The sequence below is a fragment of the Hippoglossus stenolepis genome, chromosome 3 (assembly GCF_022539355.2).
Source record: "Hippoglossus stenolepis isolate QCI-W04-F060 chromosome 3, HSTE1.2, whole genome shotgun sequence".
Lineage (NCBI taxonomy): Eukaryota > Metazoa > Chordata > Actinopteri > Pleuronectiformes > Pleuronectidae > Hippoglossus > Hippoglossus stenolepis.
In genome coordinates this window covers 4,698,199-4,724,166 of record NC_061485.1, presented here as the reverse complement: position 1 = coordinate 4,724,166, position 25,968 = coordinate 4,698,199, and the positions used below count along the sequence as shown (strand labels likewise).

Here is a 25,968-nt window from a genome sequence, read left to right as displayed (position 1 = left end):
AAATGTTTTTTCTGAGACGACTGGATGTAGTTCTGTAAATTTCTGAGGTTACAGAGAAGTGGAAGGAGAACGTCAAAATACTGTCCGTCGCTATGTGTCATTGTGGGGAAACTTCTCTATAATTCTTAAGGTCTTCATCTTATTGTGTAAAGTACTTTGAGATAATACACAATGTGATTTGGTGCCATACAAATAAAATGTAATGTAATTGAACTGATCCACACAACGTTGGTGTCTAATAATGAAATGAAATGAAATTCTGCTCTGGATCATTTTTCTTGTCTCACTTATGCAGTGGAGAAGGAAGTACTCAAACATGTTACTCAAGTAAAAGTACAACATTAACTCTGTCTACCTGAGTAAAATGTAGTACTTGCACTTTAAATGTACTCATGTATTAAAGGTAAAAGTATTTGTCCCATGATGTAACTTCCTCATTATGAGTCTCTTCTGATTTCATTTCAGGTGTTTCTGCAGCTGTGCTTTGTTCTCGTTGAAGGAGGCGGGGTCTAATGTTAAGTGGCCGCTCTGATTGGATCAATGGACCAATTCACATCTCGTTGATTACTTTTATAAACTTTTTTTTTAAAAACAACGTAAAGCAATGCATTATAATAAATGTAGTGGAGTAGAAAGTACAGATATTTGCTGATATGTGCAGTGGAGTAAAAGTAGGTAAATCTAAAGTAGAAATAAGTAAAGTAGAAATACTTTAAAAGTATAGGCTGCGTAAGTAAAGCAACAAAGTAACAGTTTTTGGTCTAAACACTATATGTTGACTTAAACAACCAAATGAGGGATTGTCTGAAAATCTCTGTGTAATGCAATTGTGTAATGAATTTCTTTAATCTTATAAAACACACCCAGAATCGACAATAAACTTTTATTTATTTTTTGTTGCATTCACAGAAACAGTCAGACCTTCAAACAGGATTTACAGCATCAATGACAAGGAGACAAAACAACGTTCTGGCTAAATTCAGTCCCAGGTTTTCTCCGCTGACTCCGGCGGTGGTGAGTTCACAGCTGAACGTTAGGAGAACAGCAGGAAGCCGCTGAAGATGATCTTCTTTTCTTGCGTGTCTCTGAATTCAGAATCCGTCTGCTGGTCCTTGAAGGACTCGAGCCAAACCCTCTGTCCGACCGCCAGCTGTATCACCGCGCCGCCTGACAGCACCTGAAACACAACACACACAGTAGCTACACAGGGAGAACAGCTCTACACACAAAGACTCTGGGATTTGAACCGGGAACCTTTTCCCTGTGAGACGGCTCTCCAGCTCCCTGACGCAGTGAAACTCACCTGATCATTGTTCCTGTTGTAATCACAGAATCCCAGCTTGTTGGGCAGAGCCTCGCTGGCGAGACGCAGACACATGCTGACCTAAAAAACAGGTTCATAACCATCACGTGAGTCAGATTTAAAACAGGTTTATGGGTGTTTTTCTTTTCTTTATTCTTTCAGTTTGAAAGCAGGACGTTCAGATTTTGCGATGCTTTCACTCTAAACCCTGCACTTGCACTCAAATTGCCCTGATTGTGCTTGGATTTGCTCTGTTTGTGCTCAAACTTCTGCACATATCACACATTTCGCACATTTCTTGCGCTCCAGCTTCAGCTCGAAATCTCACATTGCGTCTGTGCTTGGATTATTTTTGGTCTGTCAAAATTCCCCCAGTAAAAAATGAAATTGTCCCGCCCTCATTGTGGGCATGTTAATTGTATTTCTTTTTGACAAAACAAGGATTTAAATTAAGTTTTTGATGTTATGGGAACACCGTCGCTGGCAGCTACCAAGCTCTTGAATAAAGAAGTGGGAAAAAGACATCAATACTAGAAGGTAGTCAAACACATATACATGTGTTACACTCAGCATTTATCCTCATGCAGCTGTAGAACAGACACTGGTGTGTTACCTTGGCCCCAGAGTGAAAGGTGAAGTAATAAACGCCAGCTACTCTGCAGGTGAAGTAACCTGTGGCTGCAGCGAAGTCTCTTGGTGTGTTGACCACAGTCATCTGGAAGGTCACAGGCTGAGAGACACAAAGAAAAACCCAAGATCAGGAAAAAAAGGCAAAAGAGTCTTGATATATATTTGTTTCATTTTCCAGTTACATTTACACGATGGACATAAACATCCGTACGGCTGGTTTCCTGTTAATCACGTTCTAATCTTGACAGAAAGACATTATTATTAGAACACGCATTGAAAATGGAAAATGTCCAGAAAACATCACAGCGCGCGAGTGGTCGTGTTGATGACGTTTCTAACACGCGACACCAACCTATGACAACCTCTCAGGGTGAGAAAGAGGAGTCACACACACACAGAAGACGCAGATGAAGACGTCAACTTGTAAAGACGACGAGTTTCGAGAGCTTTTGGTGATGAGACCCAATGAACAAGCCGTGTGTGCCTGAATGTTTTTTGATTGTGTCGGACTCTGACAAGGAAAACTCTGCAAATATCCGGAGACAATTTTCCAGAGTTCATGTCTGGAAACAGCTTGAAATGTGATGGATGGTGGTAACAGGACGAACCTGGTTGTATCGAGGGTAACTGCTGTCCGTCCTGATCACTGAGAAAGCTGAACGGGCCTGTTGAGAGGGGTGTTGACCTATAAACAGAGCAACACACACACACACACACACACACACACACACACATGTTATTACACACACACACTATATGTGAGCGCGATACACTGACTACCTGAGGGTCTGGTCATTACCAAGGCCGATGCTTCTCCCCTCAGGGCCGGGGGGACCAGGGAGTCCCGGGTGACCTGATGTTCCCAGATCTCCTCGGAAACCTTTCAGACCCATGACTCCTTGCAAACCTCGACTTCCCAACTCCCCCTTCATCATCTGTAGGACGCCTTCATCAACCGAACTGTCAGCCATCGCAGCTGGAGACAAACGGGACAAATAATCTGTGAGTTTTTAGGTGAAAAATGTATCCAGTGGTCATAAAGGCAATGGGGTGCTGAGACAAAGACACCAGACATTAGCAAAGTAAAAGTACTGTGTTTGAATTCAGAAGTCTTTTTTACAATCTGGCTCTCCTTTCTCTCCCTTCACTCCGGCCCACCCGTCCCTGCCGGGGGATCCTGCCACTCCTGGACGTCCGTCTGTTCCTTTGCAGCTCACGTCGCATTGGGCGGCCTTCAAAAGCAAAGCCACACCCACCAGAACAGCCATCCCATAATAACCTCCCATGGTCCAGTAACTGTTAATGGTAAGAAGAAGAAGAAAGAAAGAAAGTAAAATATGTGTGTCTGTAGCAGTATGTGTAGACCTCGTGTTTTCAGTTGGACTTTTATGATTATGACTAATATTGATTTGATCTAATTTATTTATTTAATTTCTGACAGTGTGGGAGAAGTTTTTAAAACAGCGTTTAAATCTTTAACAGTTAAATGTGTCAAAAAAAATATGTAATTTTCCCAAACAAAAAAAAATACTCAAAGGACACATGACACGTTATAAAAAGACAGAAAATGATGAAAGTTACTTTGGTAGAAGTTTAGCGTCATTACTTTCTGATTTCACTTTTCCTGTTGTAGTTTGGTTAAGTTAAGATAAGTTAAGTTAAGAGGTAAAATAGTCCCTTTCTGGTAGAAAAACCTCTCTTATGTGCATGAAACTACAGTTTTGTTGGATCGTGTAACAGTAAATTACATTAATATTAATAATTTAATGATAAATGCAACTAAATGTTATTTTTCATAGAAATGTACTGAAACTAATGAATGTCTGGACGTCAGTGTAAAGACTTAATAATGAATTATTAACTATTAAGAGGAAGAGTCACCATCAGAGCTAAACTTCCAATTAACTGACAAACTGATTTAACAAATACTGAACAGAAACATTGTCCTTTTTATATCGACATTTGAATGTTGGAGATTTTACTCACCAGCCGAAGTTTCTGTCTCACCAGCAGAGTTTAGGAGCTGCAATGAAAGACTCACTGACACACACACACAGACACACACACAGACACACAACCACACACACACACACACAGACACACACAGACACACACGCTGGTGAGGAACTGAAACTTGTGATCTGACAGAATCACTGATCTGTTGAGTTTCTAGTTTAAAAATATTAAACTAAGTGAAACTTAAAAATATTGACCAACCTAACAATGAAGTTACGTTTCCTTGGCGACACCTGCTGACCAGTGATACCAAATGACAAAAAATCTCTCTCTCTCTCTCTCTCTCTCTCCATCCATTCATCTGTCCGTCCATCAACAGTATTTGAAAGAAAAAAAACATTTTAGATATTTTTATTGAGATTGCAAATATAAAGTTAAAATACAAATTAATGTAGATCAAAGCAATTTACTCTTTTCAGAAATGTAGTGTTTATTCAAGATGCTGTTGTGTTTCACCAAATGAGTGTGGTTTTCTAAATGTGGCTTCAGTTCTTTTAAATCTGAGACGACAGCTCAGCACATTATCCTCGCGCTCGTCTCTAACTGAGGGTTTCTCTGGTCACGCAGACTTTTCCTTGTGAAATCCTCAGTGGGAGTTGGTCCAAAGTGCCCATGCATGGAAACAGCCTGGCGGTGAAGGTGTGTGTGAAGGTGTGTATGTGAGCGTTGGTGTCGGGATCGAAGAAGCACAGTTTTCCTCTGCTCCAGTCCAGATGAACGCTGATCCGCTGGAGCTTCTTCTTCACTCGGAGGACAGCCGGTGGATCTCCTAACATGCGTGCGCTGTATTTACCATTGTAAAACTCAATTTGCCAGAACCAGGATTTTATTCGTCCCTTCTTGTGGATGAGCTCTGCGGCAACGCCAACGAACCAGGCGGCGTTGTCTCGAACGTCCACCTCCCAGGTGTGGGCCCCTGAGTTGAGGCCCTCCCAGCCCCGGACAGAGCGGTGATAGTCGATCCTCTCTGGGTTTTCTGGGAGCGTCCGTCTCTCTCCGTGTCTCACACTGGTCAGGTCCTCAGACAGGATGAATTCTGGGTTGGCTGTGTTCGGATCCAGAATCACAGGAGTGTAGGAGACCATCTCCTTCATCTTGTTCCAGATGTTGAAGGTCAGGTTGCCCAGGTGTTTGGCCTCGTCTATCAGAGCTCCATAGAGCAGCTGTGGATCATCCTGCAGGGGGCGCTGCTGGACTCTTTCCACTGCAGCCTTGTACTTGAGCAGGAATGAGGAGTCCTCAGCTCTCAGGTCCTCCTCTGTGATTCTGACTGTGTGAGAAAGAGCTGCTATGTCTCTGCTCAGAGCCTCAGTCTGCTCCTTCATCATCCGACTCTTCTGCTCCTCTTCCTCCCTCAGAGCAGTGATCCTGGCCTCCTCTTCCTCTTTTAGAAACTGGCGAAGCTTCTCAAACTGCTCCTGTATCTGCTTCTCTGTGTGTCGGGCCTGGACCTGGATGTGCTGTGCTGTTTGGTCCCAGTTTCCTTTAACTTGTTCAAGCTGCTTCAGTTTCTCCTGCAGAGGCCTGAGAGAGTTCCACAGCTCCTTTTTGAATTCCTGTGCAAATTCGTGGATGGGTCTGAATCTGTGGTTGTTGTGTGTTTTTGAATCCCTGCAGATGAGACACACCGGCTGCTGGTGGTCCAGACAGAAGAGTTTGAGCTTCTCGGCGTGCAGACTGCAGAGGGACTCGGATCCTGCTGACGCTCTCTGCTCTCGCTCCAGTAAGAAGCTCTCGCACAGGTTCATCAGAGCCAGGTTACGAGGCGGATCGCTCCTCGATGATCTCCTCTTACAAACGGGACACTCCTGTGTGGGCGTCCCTCTCCACCATCTCAGCAGACAGGCTTTGCAGAAGCTGTGGCTGCACGTCAGGACAACGGGGTCTTTAAAGAAGTCCTGGCACACCGGACAGGAGAGATCCTCGTCAGGTCGGAAAGACATTTAAAGGCTGAAAGCACAAACACAGCAGCATGAAACAGAAATTTGTGACTCCTCTCTGTCGCTCCACAAACTTCCCTGAGGGTTGCATACACACTGACACTCTCTACGTACACATGCGAGCAGCCAGCAGCAGGTTAAACTTGTTAGTAGGTTGCAGAGCTCCCTGTAGTTCCTGCTGTGTTTTCCTCTCTCAGGGACATTATGAATCTGGTCTAAAAGAGATTGTTATTGTCTGTGTGTGTGTGTGTCACTTCCTGGTGGAGGAACGGCAGTCTGTTTCCTGGTTTGCCTCAGGTGACTGGAGGTGGAGCTTTGTCTCGTGATCTGGGAACTGAACCGCTGTGGAACAAACCATAGCTTTGGTTTTGTCAATAGAGGTTTTGTCTTAAAAAATAACAGCAAAACACGAGTTACACATTTTGTTCTGGACTCAGTCATCTACCAGATAAACCTGTTTGTTTCATTTACTGCCACAGTGGTGAAGCTGGTACACAGGGATTCTTTACTGTGTACTATGTGTACTATGCCTTATATATCATATATATAGTCATGTATAAATATAAGGGGTTCATTCTCTTTTAAAAATAATAATCTATTTCATAACTGTTGAGGAATTTTTCACCATCCTCACACATTACTGTATATGCCACTCTATATTATGTATAGTGGTATATTACACATTATATCTGTACAGGAGAGTAGTGCCTGTCTAGTTCCACAGATACTCCCTTCTCTCTCTGAGAAGAACCAAGGTCAGGTTATAGATAAAGCACCAACCAACAGTACATTGTAGTGTCTACACTCAGGGACTTTCATATCTAACCCAGATGCTACAGACAGACTCCAACTCTTTTGTATTTCACCAGTGACCAGACGTAAGGACACAATGTGATTTATAAACACATAAGTATCAATCAATTATTAAAACTTTATTTATGACTTAACTTTCGAACGAGTCAATTGCTTTTCAAAGGGAGACGAATGCACCAAAGCAATCAGGACATCAAAAACTCACATGTGATGTGAAAGTATTCAGTATTGTGAAAAGTTATTTATTTTAAGGTCGTTCTCTCTGCGTCTCGCCCATCGAGCAGTTGAGAAGACAAACTCCATCTTTGTTTGAGGAGCAAATAATAAATGAGTTGAAAACAACCCGACAACCTTCTTTCAGATCTCATTCTGTCAACACGCCTTCAGGAGACGAGCGAAAAGAAAACATGACGCGTTCTGTCTTGTCTGCCTGTGGCTCTGTGTACGTGGAAAAATACAGATTTACACCATCTGTATTACGAAGCGGGATTTGTGGTTATCACGGTGACTCCAGGTTTGTTTTCATTGTTAAGAAACAGGTTCACTGGTTTTCAGGGTTAAATCTGTCATGACTCTGGACTCTAGACGTTAACTTGGACATGATTATGAAATGAACATTTCAGGCTGATCAGACTCTTTCTCTCCTCTTTGCTTCAGCAGCAGAAACAGTCTGACACTAATTCAGCCTCCGTTCACAACAATTTCCTCAGCATTAGACAAATGTCTTATTAAATTCCTCTTTACAGTTCATCATTCGCCTGACTAAGAATATGAAAACTTATTTTGAGTGGTTCTCCTCTATTCTAGGGACATTTGATTATATAATTTACATTTTTCTTTGTCACATAAACTGACTCTACCAGCAGGCGTCAGCGTTTCTTCTCACATCATTAAAATCACTGTTTTCATGGTTGTTTGTAATTAATGACTCTTTTAACTGAGACAGTTGATAGCCAGCTTCGTAGTGTATTTCATCCAGGACGCCCGATGTTAATGAAATTATATCCTGGATATGTGGAACTTGCTTCATTGTATAGGCCCCAGAAGTGACACCTACATGAGTGATGGGCTGGATTTGCATGTACTGCAGAAAAATACTTGTGCCTGCAGACCCGTCTATTAGTCGCCCTGCTCCAGTGTCCTGAGGAGCCTGGAGACAAACCCAGCTGGAACTATTTAAATGAAAGACCGAGGAGATGTTTCGGGACATTTTCCACCGAACGCAGACGCCTTCAGGCTGCAGGTGCATGAAGCAATCGGATAAAGTGAATGACTCGTTTATTTCTTAGGAAAAAGAGTTAAAGTAGAAGCAAGAGATGGAGCAAGAGGAGCATCTCTGAGGAGAGAAGACAGAGAGAGATTCTGCAAATTAAATCAAGTTAGATCGGCTTTGTCCTTTAAATGCAAAGTGCCGGAGATCTGGTGATTGGATCAACTGCTCACAGCTCAGACTGTGTCAGCAACACAATGCAAGAGGGCGTGAAGGAAAGAAACTCCCATTATCAAACAATCACAGCAAACAGCAGAGTAGGACGAATAATGACATCTCATGTTGTTGATCTTAATGTAGGGCTGCTCTCAGGAGACATTTTACACATATATTCAGTTGGAATATTGTTAAACTCTCAACTTTTAGCCCTGTGAAAAGTCTTGAGGAGAAGTATGTTCCACTTATTGCACTTTTCCTTTGTGGAAAACATGGGATTGACACAAACTGTCAAACCAACCGAGAGCTTCTGAAAAAGCCTGAATCTACAGTTATGATATAAAAGTGTAATAAAACCAATTCCCATTTCAATCTCCGATCACAGAGCTGGAAACGTGACACTTAACTAAACCTAATGCTGCCTATTACAACCATCATGTCATAAATGATCCTGCATGATGAGTATAATTTGCAGATTGTAATTTATAAGGTGTGGATTCAGGAGGGTGTGGGCTGAGGTGTTAGTGTTATTTTACTCACACAATTTGAATCTGAAACAGGCCTCATGTGTTTCTATTGTTTTTGAGGGGGAGGATTTCCTGTGGGCTTGTCATGTCACTGTGTTGTGGCCTCATCATATCGTCTGATCTCTGCTGCTAGGCGAGCAAGATTAGAAAAACATCTCTCTCTCTCACAGACACACACACACGCACACACACACGCGCACACGCACACACACACACACACACATGCACACACACACACACACACACACACACACACAGCAGGAAAACAGTATGGAGGGCGGGTTATATTTCTTTTCTCTCTCTCTCTCTGTCAAGCCCCTGCTATTTGTTGGCTGTCGACCAATCACGTTGCCCTCGGTCACCCACTACAGACAACAAGGTTTCCTTCTCATTCTTTGTAGCATTTAATCCTCTGACCTACATGAAGTTCCTGACAGAAGCAGCCACAGGTTTCTCCTTCTCCTGCAGGTGAGACAATGTTTCCTGACGCTGAGCTGAATATACCTGAGAGCTTTAACACGTCTGTAGACCGTGAACCCGCCTGCCGCCGTTTGTACGCTTCAATCAGCAGGAGAAATATGAGAGGAGAGTCATTCCAGTACAGATCAGAGGTTTTACTGAGAGTTACAGGTATTTTGTTGTTGTGATTTTAGCAGGAGATTCTCAGAACGTAAATTTAAGGCATTAAAACAGTGGGGGAAAGCAGCTGGATGTTTGTAGTGTGGATGTATGCAGACTGTAAATATTTGTTCTTTCAGTGTGTGAGCACAGGATCAAATTTACTGTTCATAACACTGGATATGAAAAGACGGAAAAGGTTTCTGCTGAGAAAGGTGTCAGAAAAAAAGGCCTTTTCATGTTGTTACTTAAATCTAAAGTTGATCCTGTTTCAGTCTCAGCTCTTAATCTGCAATAACTGATGTTTTTGTGTTTCCTTCTAACTCCTGAGGGAAATGTCTCTGTAGCTGCCTAATGTCCCAGTGTGTTCACCTGCCTGTTCCTCATGTGTCTGTTTGAGTGTAGATCAAATTTTCATATAACAGCGGAAAGCTTTAATCCTGTTATTGTGAACTAACTATCACCCTTTTTAATAAGTTATAAATCTTGTGATTTAGTTGAGTCGAATCCTGCACAAATAATAAAGCAAATCCTCAGTTCGTCCTACGCAGTATTCTGAATTAGTTTGAATCGACAGGGAGCTGATGTGACCTCCGGGGAACAGATACGTTTAAGAAAACAAGGGTGATGATGTGGAGATAAATATAATGAAGAACTAAAAACATGTCGCGCACTTTGCAAATTCAAAAATAAGGCGATAAACAAATATAAAACTAAGGTGTAATGAACAAAACATGTTTATGGCTCCGTCTTAGTTTGTTTACTGACTAACCTGAGACCTTATAGCCAAGTACTTCATTCTGAGTATATCGCTGGTCTCCATATAAACTGTGTTTATTTGATAAGCTCTGTTTAATTTTTAATTCTAAACTACTGCTTCATTGTTTTGTGTAAATTGAATATTTGGACCAAAGTAAACAGGATTTAATGAATGAATGAGTGGGTTTTGCTGCTGTGGTTTAAAGTTGAAGAAAAACTGTCAAACAGAACTGTTGGATTTACTGGATAATATATAATTAATATGTTGAATAAAGAAAAGGAAACATATGTGAGTGATGAAAAACAACTTCTGCACTTTTAGCCGCGATTCAAATTCTGTTTAAAGTTTCTATTTCAATCCCAAACTGTGATCTACCTTTAATCGCAACCGTTTTCTAGGCCTAAACCAAATCGTAACTAGATTTAAATGGTCAATTATGTTCTTATAATTAACGGTGGTCTGGCAAATAAACATTATCCTGACATGTGTGTTAACTTGTGTGAAGTTTTGGGATCGAGGAGAAGTCCGGAGATCTCCAAGCTAGTGTTCAGCCACAGGCTCTTTAGGGAGCATGAATGTCTGCACTACACAGAAATCAATTCAACTGTTAACTGCTAATTCAATTCTTAACCTACGATTTCTGATTCTGCAAAGTTACTAATATCTAATAAATGTTGTGGAGTAATAATATTTCCCTATCGACAAGAACAGTGTACAAATTTAATCAGCTGATCAGTAAAGGATCATCTCTCAACAACAACACAAATTCAAACGAGTTAGACAACTTCCACCAGACACACACAAACACCCCCACACTGATTCTGATGAAATTCACAATGTGTGAGCCGCGTTTTCTTTTCCTTCCAGCCCCTGAAACACAGACATGTTGTTAATTTGATCTGTTTCCCGCAGCGAAGACGTGTCATTGAGAAATGAAATATAAATGATGGAGTAATCTACTGGGTGGACAGGAGGGATTTACAGTAGAGCTGCCTGCAGCCTTACAGCAGTGGTGTGTACTGTGTGGATGTAAAACTCGGGGGAGACGGGCTAATGGGGGGTTTGGGAGTGGTCGTCGTGCTGAACCTGTAAGAACAAGTCGTGCATGTTTCCCTCGGCTGAAGAACGGAGCTCAACAAGATTTAATTTGGGAAGAAAGAAAGAAAACAGCTCCATCATTTCATAAAGGGGAAGTCGTCACACACAAATTAAATCCTGTTAACATCTAAAACAAAGTGTCAAAGTGAACTCGTGGGGTTTCTATTTAATAAATTGAAGCTTAATTAAAAACATCTTCTGTCAAAACAAAACGACATGACATGACTCTTACTCAATGTCAGCTGGGATTGACTCCAGGGAAATCAATTCATCTTTAGATGAAGAAAGTTCTCATTACAAACAATAACAAACTATTATTGATCCAATCACCTTTAATAAGTTCTTTTGAGATTCTTCACCTTTCGTTATGTTTCCATTTGCTCTGACACTCACATCATGAGACACACCCACCTGCTGAATAAGACCAGCCTCGATGAGACATGGTGCCAACACTTTGACCGTGTGGTTTTTATATACAGTCTGACAACAAGCGGTTTTACATCACAGTTTGTATTTTGTCGTCTCTGACCAGGCCTCAGGCGAACGGAGGTAAAATACTGGTCAGGTTTTATGAGGAGCAGCTGCTCATAAAACACACACGCACACACTCACCAACGCACACTTTAAATGTTTATTTAGATACCGACAGTGTTTCCACTGAATTCCTGACATGTCTTTTCTTTCTCTCCACAGCCACCATGAAAGTGGCATCTTTTAACATTCAGAAGTTTGGAAAAAACAAAGTGTCCGATCCAGATGTTCTCAAAATCCTAACTAAGGTAACAACAACACACACCTACACACACCTACACACACACACACACACACACACACACACACACACACACACACACACACACACACACACACACACACACGTGGGGAAAACTACGAATTGAAAAGAAATCGGACAAATTCCAGCGAAACATTAAGAATATTTAAGAACTACATCAATAAAACAATGAATATATAATATATATAATAATAAATATACATATCAGTTAAATTAAAAACTGAGTGTTTGCATTACTTCTTAACCTGATGATTATTATCTGGATTCATCAATTGGTATATTTCCAAGAATGTTTTTTTCCAATCACTGTTTCAAAACTAATTAGTTCAACTGTAAAAAACTGAATAATGAATCTTACATTACTGATGTTATAAGATTTGATGTCACACTGAGTCAGTCTCTCTCTCTCTCTCTCTCTCTCTCTCTCTCTCTCTCTCTCTCTCTCTCTCCCTCAGATCGTGTCTCGATATGACATCATTGTGATTCTGGAAGTGGTGGACATCAGCGGAGAGTCTGTCAAAACCTTCCTGGATGCACTCAACAAGTCAGTGCAGCATTATCATCACTATTACTATTATTGTTATTATTATTATCATCATTATCATCATTATTATGCTCAGGCTACTCGACAATGCAGAACTTACAAATACAAACATGTTGAAGTTAAGCAGGTGTGATGCTGCTCCACGACATTTAGTCTGATCCAACTCTCTTTAATTAAAGTGATTTAGGAGCAAATGAAATTAACACATCAACACATGTCCCTTTTCTGTCTGTCCGTCTGTCCGTCTGTCCGTCTGTCCGTCTGTCCGTCTGTCCTTCCGTCCGTCTGTCCGTCTGTGCAGACACAACAGGAAGCATCACTACACTCTGAAGATCAGCAGTCGTCTGGGTCGAACACGCTACAAGGAGCAGTTCATGTTCCTGTACAGGTGAGAGTTCAGCTGCAGCCGACACAGCTCAGACTGAAATGATGTACGAGCCTGTAGAACTAACAGCGTCTGAAGAGATGCTGCTCTTTGTACATGGAAACACACACGATACAGAAGCATGAGACTTTCTGTTGGTCTTAGGTTTACTGAAACTGATGATAGAGCAGAGCGTGTTCGTGTCGGTCCAACACCTGAAGCCTTTTCAGCGTCAAACACTCAACATTTGTGCCTCCGTGTTTCAGTCGGAATCATAAGAAAACAATGTTTGTGAGTTATTGCTGCAGGAAAGTGATCAACTGTCATATATTCTGAGTATGATGCTAAAACATAAACACAACACTGAGTGAGTGGATTTATCATTTAGACATTCAAACTCATGGTTTAATTGCATCGGCTTCATTTTTCCTGTAATTGTATTAAACTTGGGTCTGTTTATTAAAATGAACAAGACGCATATTTCAAGCTCACACTTCACTGTTGTTGGCTTTGATTCAAGGTCTTGTTAATCTGTTATTAGAACCAGTTCCATTTTACACTCAGTAAGTTAAATGCTCAAAATACAACCATAAACTTTAAATTAACTTTGGTTTGTGTGTGTGTGTGTGTGTGCGTGTGTGTGTGTGTGTGTGTGTGTGTGTGTGTGGTGTGTGTGTGTGTGTAGGGATGACTTGGTCGACTTGGTGGGCACCCATCAGTTTGACGACCAGCTGAATGAGGAGAAGGTTTTCGCCAGAGATCCATACATCCTGCGATTCAGATGCCTCAGTACAGGTAGAAGACGAGTGTCATGCAACTTTTAGAATTAGTGTTAAATCTGGGTGTAGTGAACAGCAGCTACGTTAACAGGAGGTAATAACTGTGTGTGTGTGTGTGTGTGTGTGTGTGTGTGTGTGTGTGTGTGTGTGTGTGTGTGTGTGTGTAGTGCTGAAGGACCTGGTGATGATCCCAGTTCACACCAAACCACAGGACTCAGAGACGGAGCTGGACGAGCTCTACGACGTCTTCCTGCACGTCAAGAAGGAGTGGAGCACTGATGTAAGGATCATCTGTGTGACGGTGTTGACCAGGGACAAATCCCCCTTAATGAAACCAAAACATCTGGGTTGCCCCCTGGTGGCTGGCTGCAGTATCGACCCTAAACCATGTTCGAGGATGGGACATAAAATAAAATAAAATTGTAACTTCTCTTCAGATCTTCAGGCAGTAGAGAAAAACCTTTTCAGCTGTTTCAGGGAGAATTCAATAAGCAGACGAGGGCAGACTTCACCTCATAGGGACTCAGATTCATTCAGCTCTCCGTCTCCTCTGTGCTCCAGAACGTGATGATCCTGGGCGACTTCAACGCCGATGGCTCCTACGTCTCCAAGAGAGCGATGAAGGGCATCCGTATCCGTAACGACAAGAACTTCCACTGGCTGATTGGAGACGATGTCGACACCACGGCCAGCACCGGGAACGACCACTCATACGACAGGTAACAGAAAAACACTAGTGGTGGAAACTAGAGGAAAACGAATCGCATGTTATTATAAGTCAATCTTTACAAAGGCCTCAAACAACTTATCACAATAATTGCTTTAACTCGTCATCATTATTTCTTAATATATTTTTGACAGATTATATAAATTCCATGTACATAGGAATCCATCAATACATAATAATGCATGTGTGTATTCATTGAACGACTGACGCTGGAACCCTGTGTCGTCGGTGTTCAGGATCGTGGTCTACGGAGACGACATGCTCCAGGCCATCGTACCAAACTCTGCCAAACCCTTCAACTTCCAGAAGGCTTATGGACTCAGTGACGAGCAGGTCAGACGTTTGATATTTATATCATCGTTAAAAGATATCCTGTGTAGTTAGATATCAAATAGGCTCATTAACTCTCTGAGCATTGAGCGGAACACTGGAGCTTTTTGCAAAAACTTTACTTAAACGGGAGGAAATAGTTCATTTGTTGGGTACTGTTTTATTTTCATCTTGTTACAAGACGTTTTTTGGACAAAAATGAAGCACTGTGACTCATATGCGTTAAAACATAAGATCAGTGTAATTCAGGGTTTGAGTTTGTTGCTAAGTAGAGAAAGCTAGAACCTACAAAGTGACTTGCACGCTGCAGGGCTGTGATTCCTGGGTTCACCCTTGAGACTAACGCTGCCTTCAAACGGGAACATGCTGTGCTTGGCATTCAAATGGTAAAGCCATGAGAACGTTGCAGCAACATGCTACTGAGGTTAAGACTTTAGTAAGATAGCAAACACGTGATGTATTGTAGGACATACAAAGGCACAAAGATGGAGAGAGGAGATGAGGCTGTCGGGAACATCAACGTTTTCTCTGATGTAATATAAAATCACAAAGACTTGACTAAAATAACAATATACCAGCTTAATATCCAAAGAAAAATCAACTTCTGTGGCCGCCACATTTTCTGAATATGTCAGCAAACATGTTACAGCTCGTGGACATTTTCAAGGAACTCCACAAGTGTTCAAATGGAGTCTGAACACTGTAAAAAAAATGATTTTTTATTTGAAGGCAGCATCTGTCCATTGAAAATCAAAGCCTTGCAGCGTGCGAGCAATTTGTCTGTTCGTTTTTTCAGCCCAGCATCTAACAATGTTTGTTTTAGATTTGCATGTACATTTCTAGTTTGTACTTACTTAGTAAAGGCCAACGTTACCAAGTTCACACTCAATACATTAACTGTTTATTTTCCAGGCTCTGAAAGTCAGCGACCATTACCCAGTGGAGGTGGAGCTGAAGTCCGTAAACAAGATAGATGACAAGGATGGTAATTATATAAAATATGATTATAGAAATAACTGTGAATGTTAAATAGAAGTTGTTTTTCTATCAATCAATCACATTTTATTTGTAAAACCCATATTCACTAATCCCAGTTAGTCTCACAGGGGACTACATGTTCTTAACCCAGGGGGGAAAACAACGTAGAAACCTGTGAGGGATCCCAACTAGTGGGAGCAACTGCATTTACCAACTGTATCCATGGTCACAATGCAAAGAGGAACTTTTGAGGGATACCGCTGCTTGCTTACTTAATTAAATTAAATTACTGAATTACTGTATTGTTTAAAACTCAGCCATGGTAACATGTGCAGATGAAGCTGCAGGATCCAGTGAATTGTGTGTGTTTCCTCTGCAGGTGTGAAACCGCAGTGGCCGGTTGAGTCGGTACCTGTGGGCCTCGTGCCCCTGGACGAGGATCTGCTGGAGCTGAAGAGAGGAAACCTGCTGCTGGAGAGGGAGAAGCTCCAGCTGGAGATCCAGATCCTCCGACAGAAGATGGCCCAGATGAACAGTGGAGATTATGTTTGAACTCAGGAAGGCAGATCCGTTGAGAACAACCAACACAACAATAAGCTCTCACTCACTTTACCACACAACCTACAGAACCACTCAGCGTTTCACTTTGAACAGACACAAACTAATCACTGCATCTGATCTGGGTTCATCTGACTGAGCCGGGGTCTTCCTCCTGAATTCACAGCACATATCCTAATTTCTGGATGACTGCACATATCCCCAAACAATATGAACTGTGACAAACACTTTCCAGTTGTTATTTTTTTTTACTTTTGACTGAATCGAGATATCAAGTTTTCTGGAAAATAAATTATGATTTGTTCCAGAAATTTGGTGAAATTCTTCATTCTCAGCCTGAACTTTGTTGGGGTTCGTTTAATTCATCAATACTCACATCTATAACTGTGACATGTTTTGTTTTTACTCTTCTGCCCAGACTGTGTGTGTAGATACACAAATATACAGCAAGCAAAACACAATTTAAACAAGAAAAGGTCAGAAACTAGTTTATGAACAATCTATGATCAAAGTGTAAAGATTGACAGTTTGAAACTTGTGGTTATAAGACTTTACAGACTCGGGAGGTGGGACAGTAAACTCTGTGTAATGTCCACTTAAACTAAGTTCCACGTGTTCACACACATCACTGGGACATGCCTCAGGGCAGAACTAGTGTCAGTCTTCCACAGGCAGTAGAAGGGGTCCCATAATAGAAAATGTGCAAAATCATTTTGAGCAACAGGGAACACTGTAAATGAAATGTACTGTGTCATGTTAATGTAACAGACAATAGGTAGAAGTGGATGGACAAGTATGATAGTTAGTTAGTTTCCCTACTCACAGTACTCTTCAATCAAATCAATCAATAAAATTGTATTTGTATAGCCCGTATTCACAAATCACAATTTGTCTCATAGAGTTTAACAAGGTGTGACATCCTCTGTTCTTAACCCTCAACAAGAGTCAGGAAAAACTACTAAAGAAACCTTTTAACAGGGTAAAAAGAAGGTAGAAACCTCAGAGACACGTGAGGATCCCTCTCCCAGGACGGACAGACGTGCAATAGATGTCACGTGTAACAGAGAACATCAGAAAGATACGAGTATTTACAGCATTGGTTAGAATAAACAGTTTGTAGCATAATGGAAGGTCAATGAATTGATGGATTATTGTCAGTAAAGGTCGAGTATCTGAGGAGACATATTGTACATCAAGCAGTCTTGTTGTAATCATAGTCCACGGTCAGCAGCCACCACGATCACATGCCACCATATTCCACAATCCATCGTCATGATCCTCTGCCGCCATCAGGATCCACTTCAGCTGCCACCTCAATCGTGGTCGACCACCATTATCAGATGCCAGCACGATACAGGATCCGCCATTATTATCACGATCTCTGATACACGATCCACCATCATAATCCACGATGTGGCCGCAGCCTCAGTCCCTAAGGCAACGGGACTCTGGGGAAGAAGTCAATGTATTGCATCAAAATGTATTGATGAGACTTAAATTTCTTTGATGGGATGAGGAGGGAGAAGAGGAAGGAAAAGAGGAAGAGAAGCTCCGTGTGTCATGTGTCCCCCGACATTCTGGACCTATAGCAGCAGAACTAAGAGCAGGTCCAAGACGAGCCTGGACCGACTCTAACTGTAAGCTTTATCGTAAAGGAAGGTTTTAAGCCTACTCTTAAACGTACAGATGTTGTCTGCCTCCCGAACTGAATGTGGGAGATGATTCCACAGGAGAGGAGCTTGATAGCTGAAAGCTCTGGCTCCTACTCTACTTTTAGAGACTTTAGGGACGACAAGTAAGCCTGAATTCTGGGAGCGCAGTGCTCCAGTGGGTTGATAATGTACTATCAGCTCTTTGAGGTATAATGGTGCCATATTATTAAGGGCCTTGAAGGTGAGGAGGAGAATTTTAAATTATTTTCTAGATTTAACCGGAAGCCAGTGTAGCGAAGCTAATACTAGAGAAATGTGGTCTCTCTTCTTGGTTCTTGTCAGGACACCTGCTGCAGCATTTAGGACAAGCTGCACAGTCTTTAAGGACTTACTGCTGGAGCCTGATAATAAGGAATTATAATAATCTAGTCTGGATGTAATAAAGGCGTGGCCTAGTTTTCTGCATCTTTTTGAGAAAGGACATGTCTGATTTTTGAGATATTACGCAAGTGGAAGAAGGCGGTCCTAGAAATGAGTTTTAAAGGGGACATAGCATGCAAATTCCACTTTGTTAGTGCTTCTACAGGTTAATGTGGGTATCTGGCATGTCTACCAACCCAAAAACTCTGGGGAAAAAACACTCGCGCGTTTTGTTATAGTTCCTCTAAGTCAGAAACGTCATGCTTGAGCGACTCGATTGCGCTTCCTGGGTATTGTGTCGTAACAAGGAACTGGAAGTCTCCCTACATGGTCTTGGCCCACCCCCGTCCCCCCACACTCGTTACTTCCGGGTTTACACCGGAGGCTGCGAGGCAGCGCAGCGCCGTTCCCAAGCACGCAGCCGGGCTGTTCACACGGGACGAGCATTTCTCCGCTGGTCAGCTCGCGATTCACTCACATGTGGCATTTGTCTGGATTGTTGGGACTGGGAGGCTGCAGCAGCTGCTCGGGAGCGACCGCTCGCTCTCCCGTGCGTGAGCTGGAATTTGTGTCAGCGCCACACAGCCGGCAGTGTGGAGGAATTCCGCAGTGTTCAGCGCTACTGTAACCCCCGAACCCCGACATTCAACGGGTACAACAACAAGCGGAGAAAGCAGAATCGCGGGCTGACCTTATATATACAGTCTATGGGGCTGACCAGCGCGGAGAAATGCTCGTCCCGTGTGAACAGCCAGGCGGCTGCGCGCTTGAGAACGGCGCTGCGCTGCCTCGCAGCGGTCTTCCACACTGCCAGCTGTGTGGAAGACTTCCGCAGTGTTCAGCTCTACTGTACGCCGGGTTACAGTAGTTACGCCGGGTTACAGTAGTTACGCCGGGTTACAGTAGTTCCGCCGGGTTACAGTAGTTACGCCGGGTTACAGTAGTTCCGTGTATTCGCCGGGTACACCGACGCGAAGCGCTGCCATGCAGCGCAGCGCAGCGCTTCAGCGCGCAGCCGCCTGGCTGTTCACACGGGACGTGCATTTCTCCGCTGGTCAGCCCCATAGACTGTATATATAAGGTCAGCCCGCGATTCTGCTTTCTCCGCTTGTTGTTGTACCCGTTGAATGTCGGGGTTCGGGGTAAATGATGGTCTTCATAGCCCCCCACCTCTCTTTCTCTCTCTGTCTGTCTGCTTGTGTGCTTGTAGTGGATGGGCAGAGGGGGACATTTAATTATGTGATTGGGAAAATTAAAACTCCAGGACAACAAGGGGAATACAAAGTATGGGATGCATATTTGATCATTTATATCATATAAAATATGTAATTTATATCGTTTAAAATCATGGGGGGAGAGGGGGAGGGGGGAGCTGGCTCATTAGCATTTAAAGGAACAGGCACTCAAAACAGGTCGCTCGGTGGAGGGCTGTTTTATACAGGGTAAAAAGGGTGCTGTTTTATATGATCCTTGTGGTATTTTGACCAAAGTATGTTACAGACATTTCATTAAGACCCCAAGGAACCATATCAACTTGTGGTAAAATGGGCATGCTATGTCCCCTTTAAGTGAGAATTAAAGGACAAATCAGGATCGAAGATCACTCCCAAGTTCCTGACTGTTTCATTGGAAGCAAGGGCGATGTCGTCTAGCGCAGCTATATCAGTAGATAATGTATCTCTAAGGTGTTTAGGGCCAAGTATTAGAACCTCAGTCACATGATGAGTTTTCGGCTGAGCTCTTCCTGAAGTTCCCTCTTTCCTCTTCCTGTAGTTCCCTCTTCCCTCTTCCGCACCCGCCACCACGCGCTGACACCGCGGACGCGCAGCGCCGTGAGACAGCGGGACGAAGAACTGCAACGCCGGTAAACGGGGTTTGTAGCAGAGTTCATTGTTTGGTGTATTTCTACATGAACGCAGTGAACATTGAACATGCATGGTTGTGGTTTATATCGTAACGTTAGAAGACATCTGCCAACCGCTGCTGCTGCCTGAGGAAAACACGTCTGATGGGCGTTTTGTTTCTGTGTGTGTGTGTGTGATAAAAAAATGACGTAAGTCTTATATTGAATGTATTTGAATTGTGATTTTCTCATCCTCCCATTTATCAAAACGTTTTATTTATTTATTTAATTACCATCAAAAATAGAATAAATTATGAATTCAGAACAGGATTACATTTGTAATATGACAAAATATTATTTTAACAGCAGCAACAGTAATATTTACAACAGCACAATCACAATAAACACAATATCACTGTGTGTGGGTGGGTGTGTCTTCTGTGTGTGTTTTCAGTGTATCATATTTTCTCATGATATTTCATTCTGCAGTGCAAACATGCCTCGTAAAGAGAGGAAGTCACCCTCAACAGCAAATTCTAGCTTTATGTTATATCGGCATATGAGCCTTTTTCCATGTGCCCCTTTTGAAATTTTAGCACCTGCCCCTCTAAAGGTCTCTGCACGGCCCTGATCAACAGTTTGACTCAACGCTGTGATCGGCAGAGTCCAACACATTTAACCTACAACTGTCTCAGGTTACCGTGACAACGGGGAAACAGTGTAGGAGCGTTGACTCTGCTATATTTGAAGAAACACTGAATTTACGTACCTGGATTCATTGTGTGTGTGTGTTTGAGCTCAAAGTCAGTGTCAGTGTTTTTCCTCTCAGACTGAAGATGAGTGGTTATGAGGAGGAAGAGGAGGACAGAGCAGAGTCTCCAGGGTTCAGCTGTGTGTCTCTGAAGAGTGACCAGTCCATGGAACTTCCTCTAACCTTCAGTAATGAACCTGGACCCTATCACACAAAGTAAGAGACCTGCTACAAACACGTGAACCTCCAAACTGAATCCTCAGAGAATGAATAGTGAATGATGTGTTCTGAATAAAAACATGTGTTTGTGTTTGCAGAGGTCAGGACCACAGACTGAGAGCAGAGTCTCCAGGAGTCCAGCTGTGTGTCTCTGAAGTGACCAGTCCATGGGACTTCCTCTAACCTTCAGTGAACCTGGACCCTCACACACACAAAGTAAGAGACTGTTTCTACTGTGACCCCTTGCTCTGAAGGATTTAGTTTCCTCTAGTGTGGCCCCTGCATTAGGACACAGCTTCATTGAAGTTGGTGACTGATCTCTCAGAATCACTCAAGAGCTCAGACCTCCACCAGAACAACCGCTCCTTGTAAGAGCCACTTTGAAGTCACTAGGAACTCATTTTTATTTGGATCTTGCACCAAATTCCACACTGGTAAACATCAGTCCTCTGAACATGTCTGTGAAAGAGGACCCCCCCTCCCTCTGATCTGGTTCACAAAAAAACCACAACATTCCACAAGTTTACTGGTAATCTGTTTGTTTTTTTATAATTCCACTAACGAACCAACCAACACACAAACATGCACAGGTGAAAACAAAACCTCCTTGACAGAAGTAATGACAGCCTGTGACTGTGACATGTGATTGCAGAAATGTCTTCACAGAGAGGAAGAGGAGGCATGTTTCTGGGGAGGAGCAGTCGTCCTGCTGTGCTTCGTGTCAGGCGTCCTGAAGGATCCAGTCTCCACCAGCTGTGGACACTGGTTCTGCAGACAGTGCATCACCTCATACTGGGACAGTCTGGTTCTTCAGGAGACTCCTCCCATCCCCAGTGTGGACAAAGATCCAGAACAGGAGCTGGAGCTCCAGACAGCGGTCAGAGCAGCACTGTACACATGTGTCTGCTGATGTCTTCACTTCTGACATCCCAGCACATGTTGTTTTTATTTTGTTCCTTCATACAGCATCAACATTTAACATCGTTATAAAAGCACAAAGTTAAAAAGCTTTTATTTTCTGTAGTTTTTCTGTATCTGATAGAAAACAATCAGCAGATTCTCAGATTCTCTGTCTCTGACATTGTTTCTTGTCTTTCAGCAGATCGCGTGGTCTGCAGGAGGTTTTAGATGAACATAAGCTCAGTCTGAGGAGGAGATGTGAACATGTGACTGAAGAGACTGATGGAAACAGGAAGTAAAGACCCTCCCTCAACCAGGATCTACACTGAGCTCTACATCACAGAGGGACAGAGTGAAGAGGTTAATACTCAGCATGAGGTGAGGCAACTTGAGACGGCTTCCAGGAAAGAGCCTCCACGACTTACTCCCATCAAGTGCCCGACATCTTTAAAGCCTCAACTGACCAGCAGAAACGGCATCAAGTCCTGACAACGGCGTAAAGCTGGCGTTGGAAAAAACCTTCTCGGTGCAGAAGTTCACTCTGGACTGGGCAGAGGGTTTAGAAGCCAAGATGTCATCTGCTGACTGTGCTTTGTTCGGAAGCTGAACTGGTGAACCAGCAGCACAGTCTTCTCCACGCTGCTCCGTGTTTCCATCAACGTTACGAAGCTCCGCGGCAGAGGCAGCTTCGCTGTCTGTAAACCTTTGTTCATCTTGGGCGGCCTGGATGAAAGCAGACTTCCTCTGGACTTCGCGACGCAGGAAGGTTGTGTCAGTCACACAGAGGTCATCAGTCAGCGTGCTGACAAGCTCATCCAGGGGAATCTGCTTCCTCTGCTCTCGTCTGGATAACCTCCCGAGGGCCTGCGGCGTCATCAGATCCCTCCTGCATGTTGACAGTCTGCAGAAATGCGAGCTTCACTGGCCCAGAAGGAGGAGTACTTCAGGAGGAGATTCAGTGATGAAGAGCTGTGCAGCAGAAGGAATCATCTCACATCAAGGCGTCCAGGAGCCTCCCGTCATGTGTCAAATCCCAGTCTTCTGCTGGATCAGAAAGTGCTGCAGTTCTGGAGCATGTTGACCACAGACCAGAGAGGAGAGCTGCCCCAGACCTGACGGCCTGTACTCACACTTCCATCTGAGTTCAGACAAGAGGAAGAACAGCAAGTACGGTGAGGACATGAGACGACTCACAGCAGCTGACGGAGGCTGGCTGGGGGCGTTCTCCTGAAGCTGGGGGGAGGCTGGCGTTTGAACATCTGGAGGAAGGAAACATCATGTTCTAAGAAGACCTGGAAGCGGTGTAGAGGTCTTAATGTCCCAGAGGCCTCGGTGTGTACTCCAGGAGTTTGTACTGAGATCTTCAGAAGAGGAAGTGTGTGATCTTCAGGATCAGTCTACTGCTTTGTTCATCTGAGCGTTCAGGAGTTTCTGTGCAGTCTACATATTCACTGTTACACCAAGAGAGGAACACAAAAAGAACTCAACAACTTCTTGAGAACTATAGGAACACACACGGTAACTTCCCCTGGATGACCTCCTGAAGAGAACCATGGAGAAATCCCTCACACCAGTACAAATGGTCATCTGGACCTTTTGTCGCTCCCTTCACGGCCTCAGTCTGAGTCCAACCAGAGAGTCTTAGGAGGGCCTGCTGGGTGGGACAGGAACAATCCAAAGATCATCAGAGAGTCATCAACAACCTGAAGAAGATGAAGAGTGATGACATTTCTCCTGACAAGAAGCATCAACATCTTCCACTGTCGGCTAGAGATGAGCAGCCACTCCAGTTCATCGCTTAGATGCAAGCAGTTCCTGGCGTCAGAGAACAAATCAGGAGAAACTCTCTGAAGAGATCCACTGCTCCAGCTCTGGCCTGCATGCTGCAGATGTCAGAGGAGGTTCTGGATAGGTTGGACCTGGGGAAGTTCAACACATCCAAGAACAAAGATTACGACGGAGACCCCAGTCCCAGCTGTGAGGAACTGCAGGGGAAGAAGCTCTGTGAGAGTCCAGACATGATCAATAACATGTTCAATCAGTGTAGATGAGTCGTTCTTCAAATACACTCAGTGTTAAATGATTCTCATTGTTTTGGGCAGCATGGTGTTGCAGTGGTCAACACTGTTAGTGGTGTGTGTGTGTGTGTGTGTCTGTGTGTGTGTGTGTGTGTGTGTGTGTGTGTGTGTGTGTGTGTGTGTGTGTGTGTGTGTGTGTGTGTGTGTGTGTGTGTGTGTGTGTGTGTGTGTGTGTGTGTGCAATGTGATCACTGCTGGAGTTTGAGGGTTCAGACATACGACCATGTGGGGTGCAAGGGAGATTATTGTATATTCTGTACATATATATATATATATATGAGCAAACAGCTAGCACAGTGTGAGGAGACAATCACTGAATCAGTGTTTTGGATGAGAATCACTGACTGTTCCTTTAAACTGAAGAAGCAGGAAATGTTGTTTATTCTTCTTTCTTGTCAAACTAGAATTACCACCCTGTGTTTGTACGCCAACACCAACCAGTGCAGTGAGTCCCCTAATTCTAACAGATTTAATATTTTTTCTTTAATTACAGACTCGGGGTGGTTATGGAAGCTCTCCAGAGACTCACTGTGAAGTCGTGGCTCCAGCTCTGAAGTCAGACCCCTCACATCTGAGAAGGGAACTGGATCTAAGTGTAGGCTTGAGCTGCAGGAGTCCAGGAGTCAAGCTGCTGTGTTCTGGACTGGAGAGTCCAAGCTGTCGACTGGAGATTCTGAGGTCCTTAAATCTTTGTTCACTTTTCAACTTTTCTTTCTTATTCGGTCATTATTTATTTGAATTGTCTCAGTTCTGCTCACTGTCCCTCAGTCATCTGTCCTCATCCAGCCTGTCAGTCAAATCCCCCTCATCCAACTCCATTCACCACTCACACTATGTCTGATCACTAAGAAAGTGTCAGTAAATAACATGTGGACTGGAGGCGAGCACTGCGTCCTCCTCAGGTTTTCAAGAATAGGAACACACATTCTTATTGAAACACGTTGAACCCAGTTGATACATTATAGAAACAAACGAGGAAGTGACTGTCAGGAGCCATCCCTACTTTAAGCAGTGTTTAATTACAGAAACCTGCTCAGTGACCAAACACGCAGAAGAAGGTGATGAATGAAACAATGGTCAACATGTCTGATCTGATATTTATCTTCCAGGTCACAGACGCTGGACTGAGGTCAGCAGCATGTTGAGAGTCTGTGTTGACATGATAGCCCGATCCACAACAACAGAGAGACACATTCAAATATTCATGTTTCTTTATTCAGGTTGAAGAGCTGCAGTCTGTCAGAGATCAGCTGTTCTTCTACAGCTTCAGCTCTGAGGTCAATCCTCTCATCTGGGGGAGCTGGGATCTGGTGACAGCTTGAGCTGCAGGACTCAGGAGTGAAGAAGGAGCTGTGTGGTTTTCTACAGAGTCCAACCTGTCTACTGGAGACTCTGAAGTCAGTTCACTGACTGACTTTTGTAGATCTCATATCTATAATACAGCATTTATACACAATTTATCTCATTTAATTCTAATTTAACATAAGTCTTCTTCATACACAACATGAATCTATTAATTAATTTGTGACATTTTAAATATTCAGCTGTTGAAACACATCTGAGTTTAGTTCTGGATTTCCTAAACTGATCTGCAGGACAGAGACCGGGTCCAAATAATATATTTTTACTGAATCAGGACTCGTTTTTAGTCCAACATGTCTGATTTCATATTTATCTTCCATGTTATGAGTCTGAGTGACATGAATATAAGTTTGTTATTTTCACACATGAACTCAGTTTTAATTTACCAGTCAGGATTGTATTCTTTCTTCAGGTTGGAGGACTGCAGTCTGTCAGAGATCAGCTGTTCTTATCCTGGCTCAGCTCTGAGGTCAAGCCTCTCATCTGAGAGAACTGGATCTGAGATACAACGACCTGCAGGACTCAGCAGTGAAGGAGCT

The 25,968-nt window shown here is 43.2% G+C and overlaps 3 protein-coding genes and 1 pseudogene across 3 annotated transcripts; 2 read left to right on the top strand and 2 right to left on the bottom strand.

Moving 5' to 3' along the window:
* Positions 1-869: 869 nt before the first annotated feature.
* LOC118105265 (complement C1q subcomponent subunit C-like) lies at positions 870-4,069 on the bottom strand. The gene is made up of 7 exons (XM_035152810.2): positions 3,920-4,069; positions 3,054-3,229; positions 2,733-2,909; positions 2,542-2,618; positions 1,917-2,033; positions 1,304-1,384; positions 870-1,177 (listed from the first exon to the last, which is right to left on the bottom strand). Exons 2-7 carry the CDS (start codon positions 3,217-3,219, stop codon positions 1,034-1,036), a joined length of 762 nt encoding a protein of 253 aa, XP_035008701.1. The 5' UTR covers positions 3,220-3,229; positions 3,920-4,069; the 3' UTR covers positions 870-1,033.
* Positions 4,070-4,284: 215 nt separating this feature from the next.
* LOC118105263 (nuclear factor 7, ovary-like) lies at positions 4,285-6,157 on the bottom strand. Its single transcript, XM_035152807.2, has 2 exons — positions 6,004-6,157; positions 4,285-5,899 (listed from the first exon to the last, which is right to left on the bottom strand). The coding sequence occupies exon 2, from the start codon at positions 5,890-5,892 to the stop codon at positions 4,489-4,491; it is 1,404 nt and encodes a 467-aa protein (XP_035008698.2). The 5' UTR covers positions 5,893-5,899; positions 6,004-6,157; the 3' UTR covers positions 4,285-4,488.
* A 2,808-nt stretch (positions 6,158-8,965) lies between these two features.
* On the top strand, positions 8,966-16,515 carry LOC118105264 (deoxyribonuclease-1). The gene is made up of 10 exons (XM_035152809.2): positions 8,966-9,123; positions 11,825-11,910; positions 12,380-12,468; positions 12,770-12,856; positions 13,518-13,627; positions 13,779-13,891; positions 14,173-14,330; positions 14,575-14,671; positions 15,581-15,653; positions 16,026-16,515. Exons 2-10 carry the CDS (start codon positions 11,830-11,832, stop codon positions 16,196-16,198), a joined length of 981 nt encoding a protein of 326 aa, XP_035008700.2. The 5' UTR covers positions 8,966-9,123; positions 11,825-11,829; the 3' UTR covers positions 16,199-16,515.
* Positions 16,516-20,155: 3,640 nt separating this feature from the next.
* LOC124851544 overlaps positions 20,156-25,968 on the top strand; it is a 9,196-nt pseudogene continuing 3,383 nt past the window's right edge.